Consider the following 15945-nt stretch of genomic DNA (forward strand, 5'->3'; position numbering starts at 1 on the left):
TTAATAATGTGTCATAAAAGTATAAAACATAATACTCATTATGTATTTTTATTTTCATTTCATATTTAGAAACTGAACAAATTTCATCTAATACTCTATTGCTTCCTTGTATGAAAAAAATAAAATAAATAAATAAAATGTGGTTTACAATTTTTAATACACTTGTGTGCATTGAAAACTATATAAAAAGTGAAATTAACGTGTCATTTGGTTGACAAAGAAAAACATAAAGGTTAAAATTTCTAAGAATTGATATTCTTTATTCTTTGGCTTTGCTTGGTTGACAAATTCATGAGAAAGTAGAAATTCCCATGAATTTTCACTTTCCACAAAATGGAGGTATTTATTAAATTGTGACTTGAAATCTAGTAGGGTTGATTCAAGTTGAAGGTGGTAGTTTGGTTCAAGAGCTTTCCAACGATAAGTCATATGCCCAATTCCGATAAGAAACGAGAAAGTTATGGTCGTTTTACGAAGAACTGACGCTGCTGGAAATATGTTGACGAAGTACGCCGCCACCAGGCACGTCCGTGCCTAAAAGAGGCACGTCCATGCCTAGTCGAAATTTCAGTTTTTGGGTCCGGTTTTAGCTTAACTATTTTAGGAATAATTTCCAAAATTATATATTTTCTATGACGGCTATTTGAGTATACTTGGGGAATAATATTAGGTTTTTATTAGGGTTTCCTTGTGTTATAAAAGGACCTTTTTAATTGATCAATTAGAATATACCTTTTGAGCCATTAGATTTAGGATTCTTTGTATTATTCTCTCGTTCTTTCTCCATTATAGTGAAGAATCTCTCGAATCCCCCACCCGTGGATGTAGGTCTATTTGACTGAACCACGTAAATCCTTTTTTTTTTTTTTTAAATCATCCTTATTGTTTTTCTCGTTCTTATTTTCATTTCTATTCAAATCCTAATTTATTTCTCTTAGAAACAATTCATTTCATTTCAATTCAGTTCAATTCAACCTTAATCAGTTCTGTTATTTTCTGTGAATCGAAGGCCCTTAATATGCTTGCAAAAAGCCTCTTACTCTTTTATTGCTTATATTATATAGCGTGGGGATATTGTTAGTTGATGTCAATATTGGTGTGTCAAATTAATACCTCAATTAATATTCATCACTTTAAAAGATATATCAAAGTTATTACATATTTAAGCTAAGGCAATAAATTAAATCTCATTTACTCAATCTATACTAATGAGGTAATTTCATCCAAAATGAAGTTATAAATACTTTAAGAACGTTTAATACTACTATTTGTTACGGCGTACTATTTAAAGGCTTATACTTAGTTCGATCTCAAGTCTCAACTGAACAACGAATAAGAGAGGAGTAAATATATGCATATTAATTTTTTTCTTCAATTATAAGTTAAGTTAAAACTTTTAATTTCAACACCCTTTAACGCTACTAGGGTTTATACACAAAACGACAAAAAAATGGAGTATGAATTTAGTAAAAAAAAAAAAAAAAAAAAAAACAAGAGACAAAAATAGGAACTTGGAATCTCGAGTAAACAGTGGAAGTGAGTTTTTCAATCTTTAAGGTGTAATTATATTTCCATTAAGGAGTACATCATCATTAGTTTTTTTCACTTGCTGTAATCATAGGTTGACAGCTGTAACGCAACTACTTGTTGACTTATAATCATCTTGTGCTACTCCCATTTTGATTGGACCTCAGCTAGTTGAACTGTTGAAGCCTTAACATTTTGTGTTTTATTAGGATTAAAATATACTGTAGATAGTACAAGTATATTAATGCAATAATATGTGGAATACTCCATAATTTCATAATGGTTACATCTTACATACGGAGTATAATTTGAAATTTAAAGAAACTGTACTATTATTAATTTTCATTATATTGCTAATTACTCCTCCCGTCCTCCGTATACAATTTCTTAAAAATGGCTAGGTAGTTGAATAAGAACTCACGCGCTTATATAACTTTACTTAAAAAATAAAAATAGATGTAAAGAAACTCCACATAATGAACAATCCGATCCGAGGAGAAAACATTTACGAATTATTTACTTTGTACTTTAAAAGGGTTTTTTTTAAAAGGGTTAATTTATGAAATTGAAAGATTATACATAGTATTTTTATACTCCGTATTATATGACAAAAAAGTGGTCATTTGTCAAATACTGTAAATAAACTACTCCGTACATCTTACACGCTAAATTTCTAACTTAATGTACTCATGACAAGATTGACAACCCTCAGTTTTAGTTTTTTCCCCTACAAACAGTGTTTATAAGTTTATCCAAAAGGAATCTAAAAATAATATAATAAAAATTTAAATTTAAATTTAAATTTAAATTTAAATTTAAATTTAAATACTCGTATTTCAAACTGTTATGAGCAGTAAAGATTCTCCCAACTTGATTTCCAACCCTATGTATTTTTTGTCACAGGGCATTATAAATTAATTAAACGTACCAAGTTGAAATGAATGTTTGTAAGAAATACTTAAAGTCATCTGTTTGGAAATACTGTAATTACGACAGAGTAATTTTTATAGAATGTACACAAATTACTGTCGCAGCCTCGCAGGGCATTACTGTGAATTGTGATGGATTATTTTATCAAATCTTATTATAGATGGAGTATGTAATTGTATTCCATTATACAGTACCTCGTAACAATTTGACTTTAGCACTACTACTAACTACTTTCTATGTCCCTTAGCTTATTTTTTGCCTCGTAAAATTCTCATAAACAAGTAGACTATAGAGCAAACAAAAAGAGATTGAGAAAGTACAAGTTTTACGAGTATAACTTATCGGTGAATTACAAAATTCATATGATGTATTTGTATTTTCTTTTAAAAATATTAATGGTCAAAAATATGTACTGTGTCCAATGAAATCAAATCAAAGAGAAGTACATTACGAGAATTAAACTACGGGTTTGTTCTCTTCAACTTACTTTTAGTCCAGTTTAGTTTAGCTCCAATCAATCCAGTTCAGTTCCCAATTTCATTCTCTCATAAACAATTCAGTTATGCTCAGTTCAATTCAATTTAGGTCAACTCTAATCAGTTCAGTTCAACTCAATTCAATTCAATTCGGCTCAGTTCAATAAATCAGAATAGACACTACGAGGGCTGAATGAGGACGATAATACGACAAGCCAACAACTCACATTGAACATTACTGATCACTTATACTCGGTAAATTATATCACAATTCAAGTATAAAAAATGAAGAGATGGATCAATACAAAAACTGGCATGGTGTTTACATCAAGAAGAATAAAAATGATGTACACTACGAGTAGTTGCTCAACAGAAACCCCGGCAAAGTTCATCAGTATCGTTGTGCACATGCATCACTTAATTGAAACTTGTACGAATTTTGTTTATTTTTGCAAATGATGCCAATAATTTGCCAATTTTCCGCAGAAAACTAAAAAGAGAAGTTCTAGAATTGAAGAAATTGTAAGCCATTTTAATTAAAAATGGTGTCCTAATTAATACTCCGTACAATAGTAGGAAGAAAATGTAAATGTGGGTCAGCTTTATCATCCTAATTTGTATCACAAGTCAACAAATTGTGTTTGCTTAGAATTTAAGCACCCTTTTAATTACGGATTTTATAGGGCCACACCAGCTTTTCTTTACAAAGCATAAAGTGTTTAGTATAAACTGATAATTAATGAAAGCTGAGTCTATAATTAGTGGTTAATCACTTGTTCCCTTCTAGGAACCAAACCACTCAGCAGAGAATTTGCACTACATTTTCTGATATTCTCACTGTTTCTAAATGCATGAATTATTGTCAGTTTAGATCAGTATATGTGTATGTTTGTTACTCTTCATTACTACACTTCTTATATCTTATTTAAGTGCGGCGTAGTTTGGAATAATATATACCAAGTATTTTTACATAAAGGACTTTGCTAAAACTTCAATTCTCACTTTTTTAGGTCCATTATTTGCAGAACAGACACATAAAAACAAGAGAAAAGGTGAGGGGATATCCACCTTTAAAACCCTCACATGTTAAGAATTGAATATGAAACATCAGTCTAATATCTAATTAAGGTTACAGTATCGACAAGTGAGTCAAACGTTACTTAGTGCGTACATTAACATTTTCTATGTGGATAGATGTTACTTTGTGTGGTTGATAAAGAGTTGTATAGCGACGATACATGCTCAAAAATGAAAACTTTTCCTACATAGTACATACATCACTATTTTTTGTCACTATGTTATGTAGAAATTAGGATGTAAGGAAAAAGTATTAAGCTAGGTTCACTTTGATTATTTTCGTTGTGATTAAAGCAAGGTTCGTTGAGATTGAACGTTTGTAACATTGTCTTTTTGTGGTTAATTCAATAGCCCTAATCTTGCTTATCAAATAAAGAGAGAAAGTAGTAGTGATTTTAAAAAATCCAAATCTTAACTTGGAGTACAACAATTAATTTAGTTGATTAAATCTCTTAAGGGGGCAAATTATGACTAGGCAACAGCTAACAATTGTATCATTGGATAACAATCTAACATAGCGAGGTTGCAACTGACAAAGGGCATCTTATATCAAGCTTTGCACGAAATGAGGCGGTGTATTACTTGGTCTATTAAGCTTTTGAAAATCAAAGAGATACTTAACGTTTTATTGTATGATTTTATTTGATATAGAATATTATATTATACTTCCTCCGTTTTCTTTTAGATGCAACACACCATTTAGCGTGGTAATTAAGAAAGATGGGGTTTACCTGATATAATAAACTTTAAAATAGGATGAGTGATTGTTAGGAGTGTAATTTAGTGGGCCATGTGCTTTAAATAAGAAAAATAGTACTTCGTATAGTTTTTCTTTAAAGTAACTTTCCTTTTATAATGTGTTGCAAGTATTGTGACATTTCCTTTTTAGGGAAGTGTTGCAAGTAAAAGAAAACGGGGGAAGTATTATATTATATGTGTGACAATTATCGTCAACATATTTCTTAAAATAAATATGGTCAACTTATAGGTTAGTCATACTTAGATATCATACATCATCAAGCATATTTTGTAAAACCTACTTGACATTTTCATTGGCAAAATTATTTCTAGTAACAACATTTCTTCAAATCAATATTTTCTAGCACATGCGTACCTTTTATTTTTATTTTTTGAGTGTATTAGTATAATTAAAGAATAAATTTATTAGTGCTTGCAAAATATTTTTGACAAAAAAAAATGCCTTTTGCCTTTCGATTAATTGGGAATAATATTTGCACTTTAATTAACACGCTTTGTAATTGTTTAGAGTATAAAGCATATGACTTGTGTGCATATATATCATCAAAAGAATTGTTTGATATTTTAAAAATGATATATATATATATATATATATATATATATATATATACTTCATTGGTGGATTTTAAAGTGAAAATCAGGTATTCATATCAGTGGTTAGATTAGCGCAATAATTGATTTATCAACTACGACGTAATATTAGTAGTTATCGACTGATAGAAAATGAGTACTCCACTTTTTATTTAAATGAATACGAAGTGACAAAACCTCCGTATACTTGGGTTAAAAAACATGCAACACAAATTATCTCTACATTACAAAAGTCCTTAAATAACTGCACCAAAAAAAAAAAAAAAAAAAAAAAAAAAAAAAAAAAAGAAAAAAAAAAGAGAATCATAAACTTTGAAAGATGTAAAACGAGCAGCTGCACCAATAAGGAGGTTCAGGTGCATGCTCTTAAGTTGCTAACTATTGAAGGAAATTCTGACAACACTTGTAATTAAATATCTATAATTCCGTGATGCTTGCATAGACATAGTGTATGCAATAATATAAGATCTTAATTAAGTAATTATAAAGTTTTGTTGCTGATTATTTAAATTTAAACAGTCGGTCTATCAGCTTTATTTAGGTTTTTTTGTGGACGACTATGCACATGACGCTTAGCTAGCACCGGAACTGGAGCACCTTACAATCTTTGCGGCTTCATGTAAAGTGAAACCTACCTTTATTCACCATCTTATCTAATTATCCTTCAAACTTACAATATGCTTTCGAATCAGCCACTTTCTTGGTCTGACTTACAAAAAAGTACGTGTGTTAACTCGAAATTATATATGGGCCAACCGCTTTCTTAGTCTGATTTGAACCTTTTGAAAGTAGGTGTATTAGCCTGAAAATACATGGGCCATGTTTGGTAAATGGTATTTTTTTTTTTTTTTTTTTTTAGCTTTTGGCTTTTGGTTTTTTTATGTGTCAAACAGTAAAAAAATGTGTTTGTTAATTGGCTTTTTAGTCAGCGAAAAAGCTGACTTTAAAGCCAAAATAAAAAAGTTGATTTGAATAGCTTTTTTGTTGGCTTTTGACTTGTTGACTCACAAATTATCTAATAAACGGCCAACAACCAACAATTAATTTGCCAAACACTTTTATAAACAGCCAGCTTAAACAACCAATTTCAAAAGTCATTATAAACAGTCAAACATTCCAGCTGGTCAAACAAGCCAAGTGAACCAGCCAACCGCCAACAGCCATTTGCCAAACAAGGCCATAGTGAATAGTGAATACATCTTATAATCTCAATCAAATCTTCTCTTATTTAAAACGAACATTTAACTTTTAATTTTTAATATAGAGCATATTGATGACACTTAACTCTATATACGTTTTGGACCAAACTCCTTAAAATACGTAGTATTTCACAAAAAATTTAAATCATGTTTTGTTGAGACTGTGCAACATAATTACTATAGTAGTCCCAAGAGCAGTATATTATTATGTTCGATTTTACTGTAACTGCCAATCCAAATACGAAGTGTGAAGTAGATTGATACACCTGATCCAATTACTTAGCCGCAGGCTTAGGCATGTAGCACAAAATAATGGCTTTAATATGATTGAATAGTAGGTTTCCAGTGATATTGACACGTTGGATTTTTCTTTCTTAGAATAGTTAAACAATTTATTTAGTCCAATGCATAATTCTACTCCCAATTATTATCTCAATGATCAACATTAGCTTAGATCTTGTATGGGAATGAGCTGGCAAATCCTCTGCCTCTCTCGATTAAACGCCCTAATTCAAAGTTTGGTTACTATAGATATTTGTAATTTAGGTTAAGTAAATCCATTAATCCAAGGGTTTCTTTAGTTAGACGATGGATTTTATGGGTAGATGTTATGACCAATTTTTTCAAAATTTGGGATTTTTTTTTAGAAATAATTTACAAGTTACCCATTATATTTTTAGGGACACCAAATTTTTTTTTTTTATTTGTCAATCTGGTAAAAAAAATAAGCAAGAGAGCCATTAACCCTTACACAAAAGGTGGACATATCTTCCCTTCATACAATGTATAGAAAGACTCTAACCAACAACCATTTTATAACCCAAAAAAGAACTTCGTACTCCGTATAAAATAACCTCAAATATAAAGGTACTTACCTTTGAAATATTGATTAGATTCATATTTTTGAGGTCACTCTAATTATTACTCGTATTTGTTCTCACTAAGTCAATATAGCCAAGGCCCATTTTATAATCCAACATGTTGCAAAGTATTAAAATAAATAAATAAATAAAATAGAAAAAATTTGTAACAAAAAACAGTATTGTAGACCAAATTTGATTATGCCTAAAAATTGTAGGTACTCCGTATCATTTTACATAATATATTGATGAGAATAATTGTACAAAGTTAGGACCACTTTTTAGCTTTGCCGTGAGTTGTGACCACTCGTATACGATTACGAGTGAATTATTGTTATTCAAGTGGTCCGCAATGGGAGTATGGGACAAAACTAGTTCGACTCCCCATTTAGTAAAAGTTTCAACTATCAAAGTTACTATATATCACTCCAATTATGGTCCAATTTTTGCATTTGGTCCTGCTGATTTAATTGCGTCCTAAGTTGATATTTATTGCAAATCGTAAGGATATCATATCTTGCTTTTACTACAATATGAACAGATATTTGTTTCCTGATCACCCCACAAGGGTTAAGTTGTACTCGATCAATTTAATCTGTGTACGCAAAATATACATGAAGGACCATATTGACATACAAAACCATTTACATTCATTCACATCAATGTTTGCCAACAAAATAGGTTGAACAAGAGACCTGTAATTACATTTCAGAGCGCCAAAACCTAGAATCTATGTTTATATCTACATTTCATTTAGCCATTCTAGGTCCAAAATACAGGAATACAAGAGAAGCAAGCAAAAAGGATCATCCTCACTTGTCAATCAATCCGTTTCCTCCTCATTGGACATGAATGTGGAATCCTGGAAATCTACACTGCTAAAAGTATGCTCCAGACCATCTGTAGCAGTGGTTTTACCAAAATTCCTCAAGCCGACAGTTCTTGCAGACCTTTCAGAAACTGATGTTAGTCCCACTGCTGCAAAGCTGTTAACAATGGCATTAACATCACTGATCCCACTGTACAGACCTCGGCTTCCAGCAACAACAAAACCTTGCTTGTCCTTATCATTCAGAACACCAGGAAAAACCCCCATCAAAGAGGCAGAGGACTGGCTGCTTGAGCTTCCAAGCAACAACCTCAAGGTCTCCCTTGCACCTTTGTCCACCATTGATTCACTCTCAGAGATCATTGGACCCACCAATTTGGGATACAATGGTGGTATGCTGGTTGCAATACCAGGCCCTGCGCTCACCAAATACCCTTGGCCAGAAGAGCAAACATCAACAACAGGAATGTGCACAATTGGGTCACACATTAGGGGTGTAAAGGATTGAAACTGTGAGTTTTGCGTAGAAAAGGAAAGCCTTGACAAAGGATCTGACAAGAAGGCAGGGAATTCAAGAGATGGAACACTTGCCAAGTCAAGTGGCGGAATTTGTGAGAGCATGCTGTGGGATCCTGTGGCTGGTAATAGGGTGGACAGTGGTGGTAGTGAGAATGGTTCAACATACGGAGTCGGAAGTTTGGAAATTGATGCCACAGATGGAGAAGTGCAGGGAGGACACCAACAGTAGTAGGGAGAGAAAAAAGAGCCAATGGGAGGGATTTGAGTTGTTGCGCTTGAAGACTCTGGAAGACTGCTGTTCCCAAGTGATTCCAGAAAGCTCACTGGAGAAACTGCGTTGGTTGCAAAAGCTTCAGAAGACTTCCCCTTGTCAGAAAGATTCAGAACTGGCTCATTCATGAATGAACTGTCAACAACTGGAAGATGGAGGTCTCCACGTCGCCTTAGTTTCTCTCTTGAGGTACTTCTCAAAGAAGTCAGAACCCTTGGCAAACCTTCTTTAAACGAACTGGGCCGCGGGCTCAGGCTTCCTAGATATTGTGTGTGCCCTTTCACTGTTTGACCACTACACTGTCTAGTACGAAGAGGCCTCACAGCAGTTGACGAATGAGCATTCAGATCTACTTCAAAGTTATCTGATCTTCTGTCGGTCCAGGGAGAAGACAAAGCAGTGGAAGAAGCTTGAAAATTGTTGACACCGGGACCAACAAGATAGGAGCGAAGGTGAGTTGCAAAGCACTCAAGACGTGATTCACTTATGCCAGTTAATTCAGTCAATGTTGGTTTCCTCTTCAGCAAATCCTTCATCTGGTGCAACACCAATAGAAAAATCACTGTCCACATTAGCAATGTATCCATATAGCAATTACTCTTGATCTTTCACATACTGCAAATAATGACTACTGCACACAAAATTTACATAAGCATATTCAACGATTCACATACCTTCCAAAGCAAGTCACTACCAAGTAATTTTGATTTCTCAGAGCACCAAAAGTAACAAGGATCTCCATCAGGAAGCTTCATTACAAAAGATCGACCGGACTGATCTGCAGGTATTTCCTCAACTATCACAGCAGAACACTCGGAAGTATCACTTAATGTCGCCAGTCTTTCAGTTTGACCATTATCTCCCACAAATGAGATGCGCAAATCAGATGATGGAAGAAGAGCAAGGTTCAAATTTCCCCTGTAACAAGATAAAAATTAGACTTTCATATTTCTTTTTACATTTAACCAAATCAACACAAAAAGGGGAAAGCCAACAAATTCTGACAGTAAAATTAAAACACGAGACAGTAACAAATTTGATATAAAATAGCTTGAAGTATAATTTATTTTTTTTTTGTTTTTTTTTAAAAAAAAATAACAGCAAACTAGAAAAATGTGCTTTCTATCAAACTCAATATCAGTCCCTCAAGAAACAAAAGAACTAAGAATGGTATATTATTCACCCAAGACCTACTTCTGCTACTTAGCTGCTATTTTTTTTTTCCCTCCCGAATTTAAAAGAAATCCCCTGTAGACTACAAGTAGCTAATTGTTACCTCAGACAATCAGATCTGTATCAAGTACTAATCATGCATCACGAGCTCAAAAAAATAGTAACAGAGCAGGGGATACTTCATTAGACTAGAACAAGGTCGTAAAATGCTTATTACAACAGAAATGGCTTGCTACTATCTGTTTCTAAAAGATGAATACAGGGACACTTCAGGAATCTACAAGGTCTCCAGGCAATGCATCAATACATATTATTATATTTTGAACAAAGAGGTAACATCCGTGCAAAAGTTTTAACATTGTCCATTATTTTTTAAAAAAAAAAAAAAACAAAACAAAATTTCTGATCAAGACTCTTATTTAGTAACAAGTAAAAAGAACTTTTGATAAAAATAATTATATCAGGCTAAAAAAATCAAAGAATAAGATGTAAAATACAAAGTAAAAGATTTGTGAATACGTTCAGAATCAATTTATCAAAAATTTTGAATCAAGAATACCAAAGTAATTGCTAAAGTTTATAGCATCACTAGTTCACTAAAGACCAAAATTAACATATTTGAAATAAAAGCAATATTTATACAAAAGCCATGAATAATAAAAAATACAGAATCACACTATAAAGGTCCTGATATTAAGTGCAAACGAAGCAGATTATATATAACATTAGGGTATGAAACTACCTTCGTTTCTTCTTAATTCAGAGATCATTATAGATACGTCCAATTTACCTACAAGTGAAAAGATATTTTCATTTGGAAGGATGAACATTGTCATCATCAATAAAATACAGGATCAGCATCCCTACTTAGATTTCACAACTATATGAAGTATTTCCCACCCACACCAATTAGCCAATTTTTGTCACATCAATGTTATTTTACCAGATAACTCAATAAGGCTACCGTCTAGAAAGGTAAGGAAGTCTAATGCACTAAACCTTAACCACCACCCCCAATGCAAACCAATAGATTGTTTACATAACATAAACACAATAATTAAGAAGTTTCATAGTAAACGAGCTATGATCATGTGATAAGTGAAGTATGAGAAGAAAACTAACATTGCACATCAAAATCATCTAGATATGTTAGTCCTTAGAGATACAAACAAACAGTGATCAGAGTATAATGTCAGTTCACGAGTGATCTTGTAATTCTATTTTTTCCAATCAATCACAACACAATATTAGAGGAAAGAAAGATATTAAGCCACTCAAAATAATCACAATCACAATACAACATAATGCCAAAATCCGTATGCTAACAAGATGACATTGATCTACATGGTAGACAACCTGCCAAGACAACCTTATTCGGGATAACTAGATAAATGAAAAGCCCCAACTAGTCAAGAAAAAATCAAAACCAGTACTGAACTATACCACTTAAAATAACAAGTCCTATCAATTCTTAAAGAGCACAAGTAGGGATACAATCCGAAACACACTCGACCTGGATTGATATTCTAGCATGAATGAGTTTCCAACACGTTGATCCCATGAAAACCTCAGAATATCCTGAAAAAACATAATTTTTGTACACAACCAGAGACAATCAAACATATAAAGAAAAACTTAAATGAAAAACCAATTAAATTAAGCAAATTAGACACCTATTAACATCATCACACTCATAGCACCACAGTTTATGCATACTAGACTACCTCTAGATCACTCTAGTTCATCAAGTTACACATAATAAAAAAAAAAAAAAAAAAGGTATAACTCCTAGCAGCCTACAAAAAATTCTAATTCAGTAACATGTGCAATCAAAACCCGGCAAAACAGTTCGAAAAACACCCAGAGCCCAGCCCATAGATGCATATATATACAACTATCAACAGTATTCTAACTTAAACCAGCTATAAGATATCAAGACTCATATAATCTCACACAATGTGACTACCAGATAACATCAAGGTTTACATTAAGTTTGATCGATATACCTCGCAGAAGTTGGACACAACATTGATCCTTGCTTGAGCACCTTCCCAACTCGCATTGAAACAAGAGGAACACACAAACACCTCGCAAGCAGCCCAACTTCAGACGTTTCAAAGTGCTGTCCATTCAACAAACAAAATCAAAACCTAAAATTAGAATTCAATTTCAGCATTCATTAGTGTATACTTTTCAAGTTCAACAATCACCTGACTTAGATGAGAGAGAAGTCGATCTTCGGCGGCACCGGAAGAAGCATTCGCCTTCAACAAAGGCTTCAACCTCTCATCGGCACGACAAGCGCCCATATGCTGCACATCCAAAGCTTGAAGCCACTGCAAAAAATTGTTCTCCCTATCACTCTGTTGAAGCAGAAGGTCTCCATTACTTTCATCGACTAAAATCTCTCCCAATCGATCCGCCAAACTTGCTGATCCATTACTAATACCATTCGCCGTTGAATTTCCGACCGAAGATTCAACCGTCGAACTCGCTTCTTCCGATTCAACATTCTCATCGCTGTTAAATCGTCGGAAATCGTCTTCTCCATTGATTCTGTCGCTGTTCATCGATTCTTGCCTTTTCGAATCTGCCATCTCTGCTCTGATTATTAAGATTCAAAACCCTAACAACTTAATTCCTCGAAAATTCCACCAAAAAATGGCACGGCTTTAAAAAAAATTTAATCGAAATACGGAGTAATAAATTATGAAATCCAAATCCCTAGATCAAAAGCTAAAAGTTCGTCAAATCGTAACAAAATTTCCAAGAAATCTCAGAAGAATAATCGATCGACCAAAACCAAAATCTCCAGGATAAAATCGGCGAATATTATCCGGTGGAAAGAAGAGAGAGATTGAGGAGAGAGAAAATGAGAAATCTGCAATGGAACCCGCAGCCGTAGTTCGGAAACTCCAAAATAAGATGATAAGGGAGGAGAGAGAATAGTATTTATACAGCGAAAGAGTGGCGGACGTGAAGTTGTAAGGTTAATTAGGGTTTATTGGAATAGGGTTAAATCCGGCGCGTTTTGATTAGCTAAGCCCCACGTCAAAAACCTTGTGGACCTCATTTAGAGGGCGTTTGGTTCGTAAAATAAAAACGGAGTAGAAAGGAAACAAATAAGAGGAGAAAATGAATCATTTAAGTACTCCATATTACTTTTTTATTTGTTTGTTTTAACTATGGAAAATGTATATGTTATCCCAAGTTTTTTAGAGGTAACAAATGAGGAGTCCTTTAGGTAACGATAATCATTACCCATGCTTTCAAATCAAACACACGGTAACGATATTGGTTTAATAAAAATCCGTTTTCAATTTAAAAAATACACTGACCAAACACTCCTTTGTTTAAGTTTTTTCTTAATCAAAGTTTCAAAAGTTTAAGAGGGTGTATTAAGAATTTAAGATTGATTTCTCAAAAAAAAAATAAAAAATTAAGATTGATTAATTAACCAGTTTGTGGGTGATTCACAAGCGGCGAGTTGATAAGATTTTACAAAAATGCACCTTGGTATGACATGGTAAAAAAAATTAGAAAATTACGCGCAAATTAGTGTAATTAATTAATACGTAGTATTATATTTTCATTTATTCTTTCCATTTTTAATTTCTTATATGGAATACTACATATGTAACTTTAAAGGATTTTATATATAATATTTTCGAGCCGATTGACTGAAGTGAATTAAATATTTTATGAAAGAAGGAAATTAAGAACCGAAATGAATTTAAAATAATTTGAAGAGAACCGGCCCTTCCATTGTTTTGTGTTAAAAATACACTTTTATACAGAGTAATGTATTTTTCACAAAGTTGATATTGATGATGACTTTTTTTTTTTGTTAAGGAGTAGTTAGGTTTTAAAAAGAAGAATGCCAAGGGGGCTCCAAGTAGATGTCCAATAATTGTGGGCCCCACTACGTTGGTAAAGTGATGTAAGGTGGGACCCGTAATCAGAGAAAGATCCGGGCGAATAGCATAGTAAATACGTCAGTGTGGGGTAACTTTACTGTAGAGTCGCAGAGGTAGGCTAGTTTAAGGCGGTACTCTTGTCATTTTTGTTATCTTCTATTTATTTTTTTTAAGGGAAATTGTAGGAGTAGATATTGGAAATGTTTGGTAAATGACTTTTTGGTGGCTTTTTGGTTAGCTTTTGTATGAAGTCAAACAGCTAAAAAATGTGTTTGGTAATTGGCTTTTTAGCCAGTGAAAAAGCTGGCTTTTAAGCCAAAATGAAAAAGCTGTTTTGAGTAGCTTTTTTGTTGGCTTTTGGCTTATTGGCCCACAAATTATCTAATAAACAACCAACTACCAACAATTAATTTACCAAACACTTTTATAAACAGCCAGCTTTAACAGCCAATTTCAAAAGTCATTATAAACAGCCAAACATACCAGCTGGTCAAACAAGCCAAGTGAACCAGCCAACAGCCAACCGCCAACAGCCACTTGCCGAACAAGGCCATTATGATTTATGAGTACGACTACCTTGGGTTGGACCGACCTTTTGGCTATTATGCTTATGGGCCGACTTTAAACATGCTCCTTAATTTTGATAAGATTTTTTGTGGCCACTCAATGGGTTGGGTAGTTGTGAGATTTTTTTTTTTCCCCTGTTTTTCTTAAAGGAATGTGTGATCTTTATTTTATTTTGTAAGGTAACTATATACAGTATATAGCTTTTAAAGCTATAAATAATTATTTCCGAGTAATATTTTTACTAATTTTTAGAGCTATATAAATAATTTTGTCAAAAAAAAAGATATAAATAATTATTTCCGAGTAATATTCTTAAGGGTATATGTAGGATTGTAACAACTAACAAACACAAGTTTTGTTTTAATTAAAAAAACAAGTGTAAGCTAATCATTAAAAAAAAAAACAAACTTGTAACTATTACAAGTGCTTCTTCATATGATTTTTATTTTTTTTTGTAAATGATATTCATATGTAATTTAGGGTGACTTAACCATGCGTATACATTACGATCATTCTTATACTTGATTGTTGAGGGGTAGAACATAGTCAAGTAAACTTTTACATGGACAAGGAGGCCTGGCCTGCTAATACTCCTTCGTAGGCTCACATGGTCACATCTGCACTTGTTGTTACTTGCCACTTATTGTTACAAATTCACAATAATATGAGAAGTACTCGTACCAAATCTCCCTTCTAACTCCTATTGAATTTGAAAATAGACCCCTAAATGAAAACTCAATGAACAATTTAAAAAGATGGATAAGTAATTTTCAAGTGCACAATAAGAACAAGTTCTCCATTTTTTTGTTTCCAAATTACTGAAAAGGCATAGCATATACTGTATCGAATTCCTATCTTTATGAATCACGAACGACGCAAGACATAGCTTGAAAGGATCGTATATGAATATAGCAATCAAACTAAAATAAAGCGACTATACGAAGGAAAGAATGGAAGGGTACTTTTCATTAACGATTGTCACACTTTCTCCTCCAGCTATTGGCAAAGGAACATCATTTTACTTGGTTTTGAATCTTGTGATCATCCTTTTGAACTCCAGTAAACATCAGTGTAGACTTTAGTGCCACACAATAGCAAGGGACTATCGTACATTTAGTTGTAGCTATCCCTGTCGTCATAACCTCAAATATAAGACAGCAGAATGCTTTTATAATTTACCACTGCTCAAGATGCTGAAGCGCTGAGCAGCAATGGCTTGAATACATGATTTAATATGTGTTTGACAAAAA

At 33.0% G+C, this 15945-nt stretch overlaps 1 protein-coding gene across 1 annotated transcript; it reads right to left on the minus strand.

Moving 5' to 3' along the window:
• Positions 1-8046: 8046 nt before the first annotated feature.
• On the minus strand, positions 8047-13135 carry LOC145642390 (uncharacterized). Its single transcript, XM_081693558.1, has 4 exons — positions 12422-13135; positions 12218-12333; positions 9713-9956; positions 8047-9574 (listed from the first exon to the last, which is right to left on the minus strand). Exons 1-4 carry the CDS (start codon positions 12806-12808, stop codon positions 8243-8245), a joined length of 2079 nt encoding a protein of 692 aa, XP_081549684.1. The 5' UTR covers positions 12809-13135; the 3' UTR covers positions 8047-8242.
• Between the last annotated feature and the right edge of the window lie 2810 nt (positions 13136-15945).

This window comes from Chenopodium album, chromosome 8 (assembly GCF_948465745.1).
Source record: "Chenopodium album chromosome 8, dcCheAlbu1.1, whole genome shotgun sequence".
Lineage (NCBI taxonomy): Eukaryota > Viridiplantae > Streptophyta > Magnoliopsida > Caryophyllales > Amaranthaceae > Chenopodium > Chenopodium album.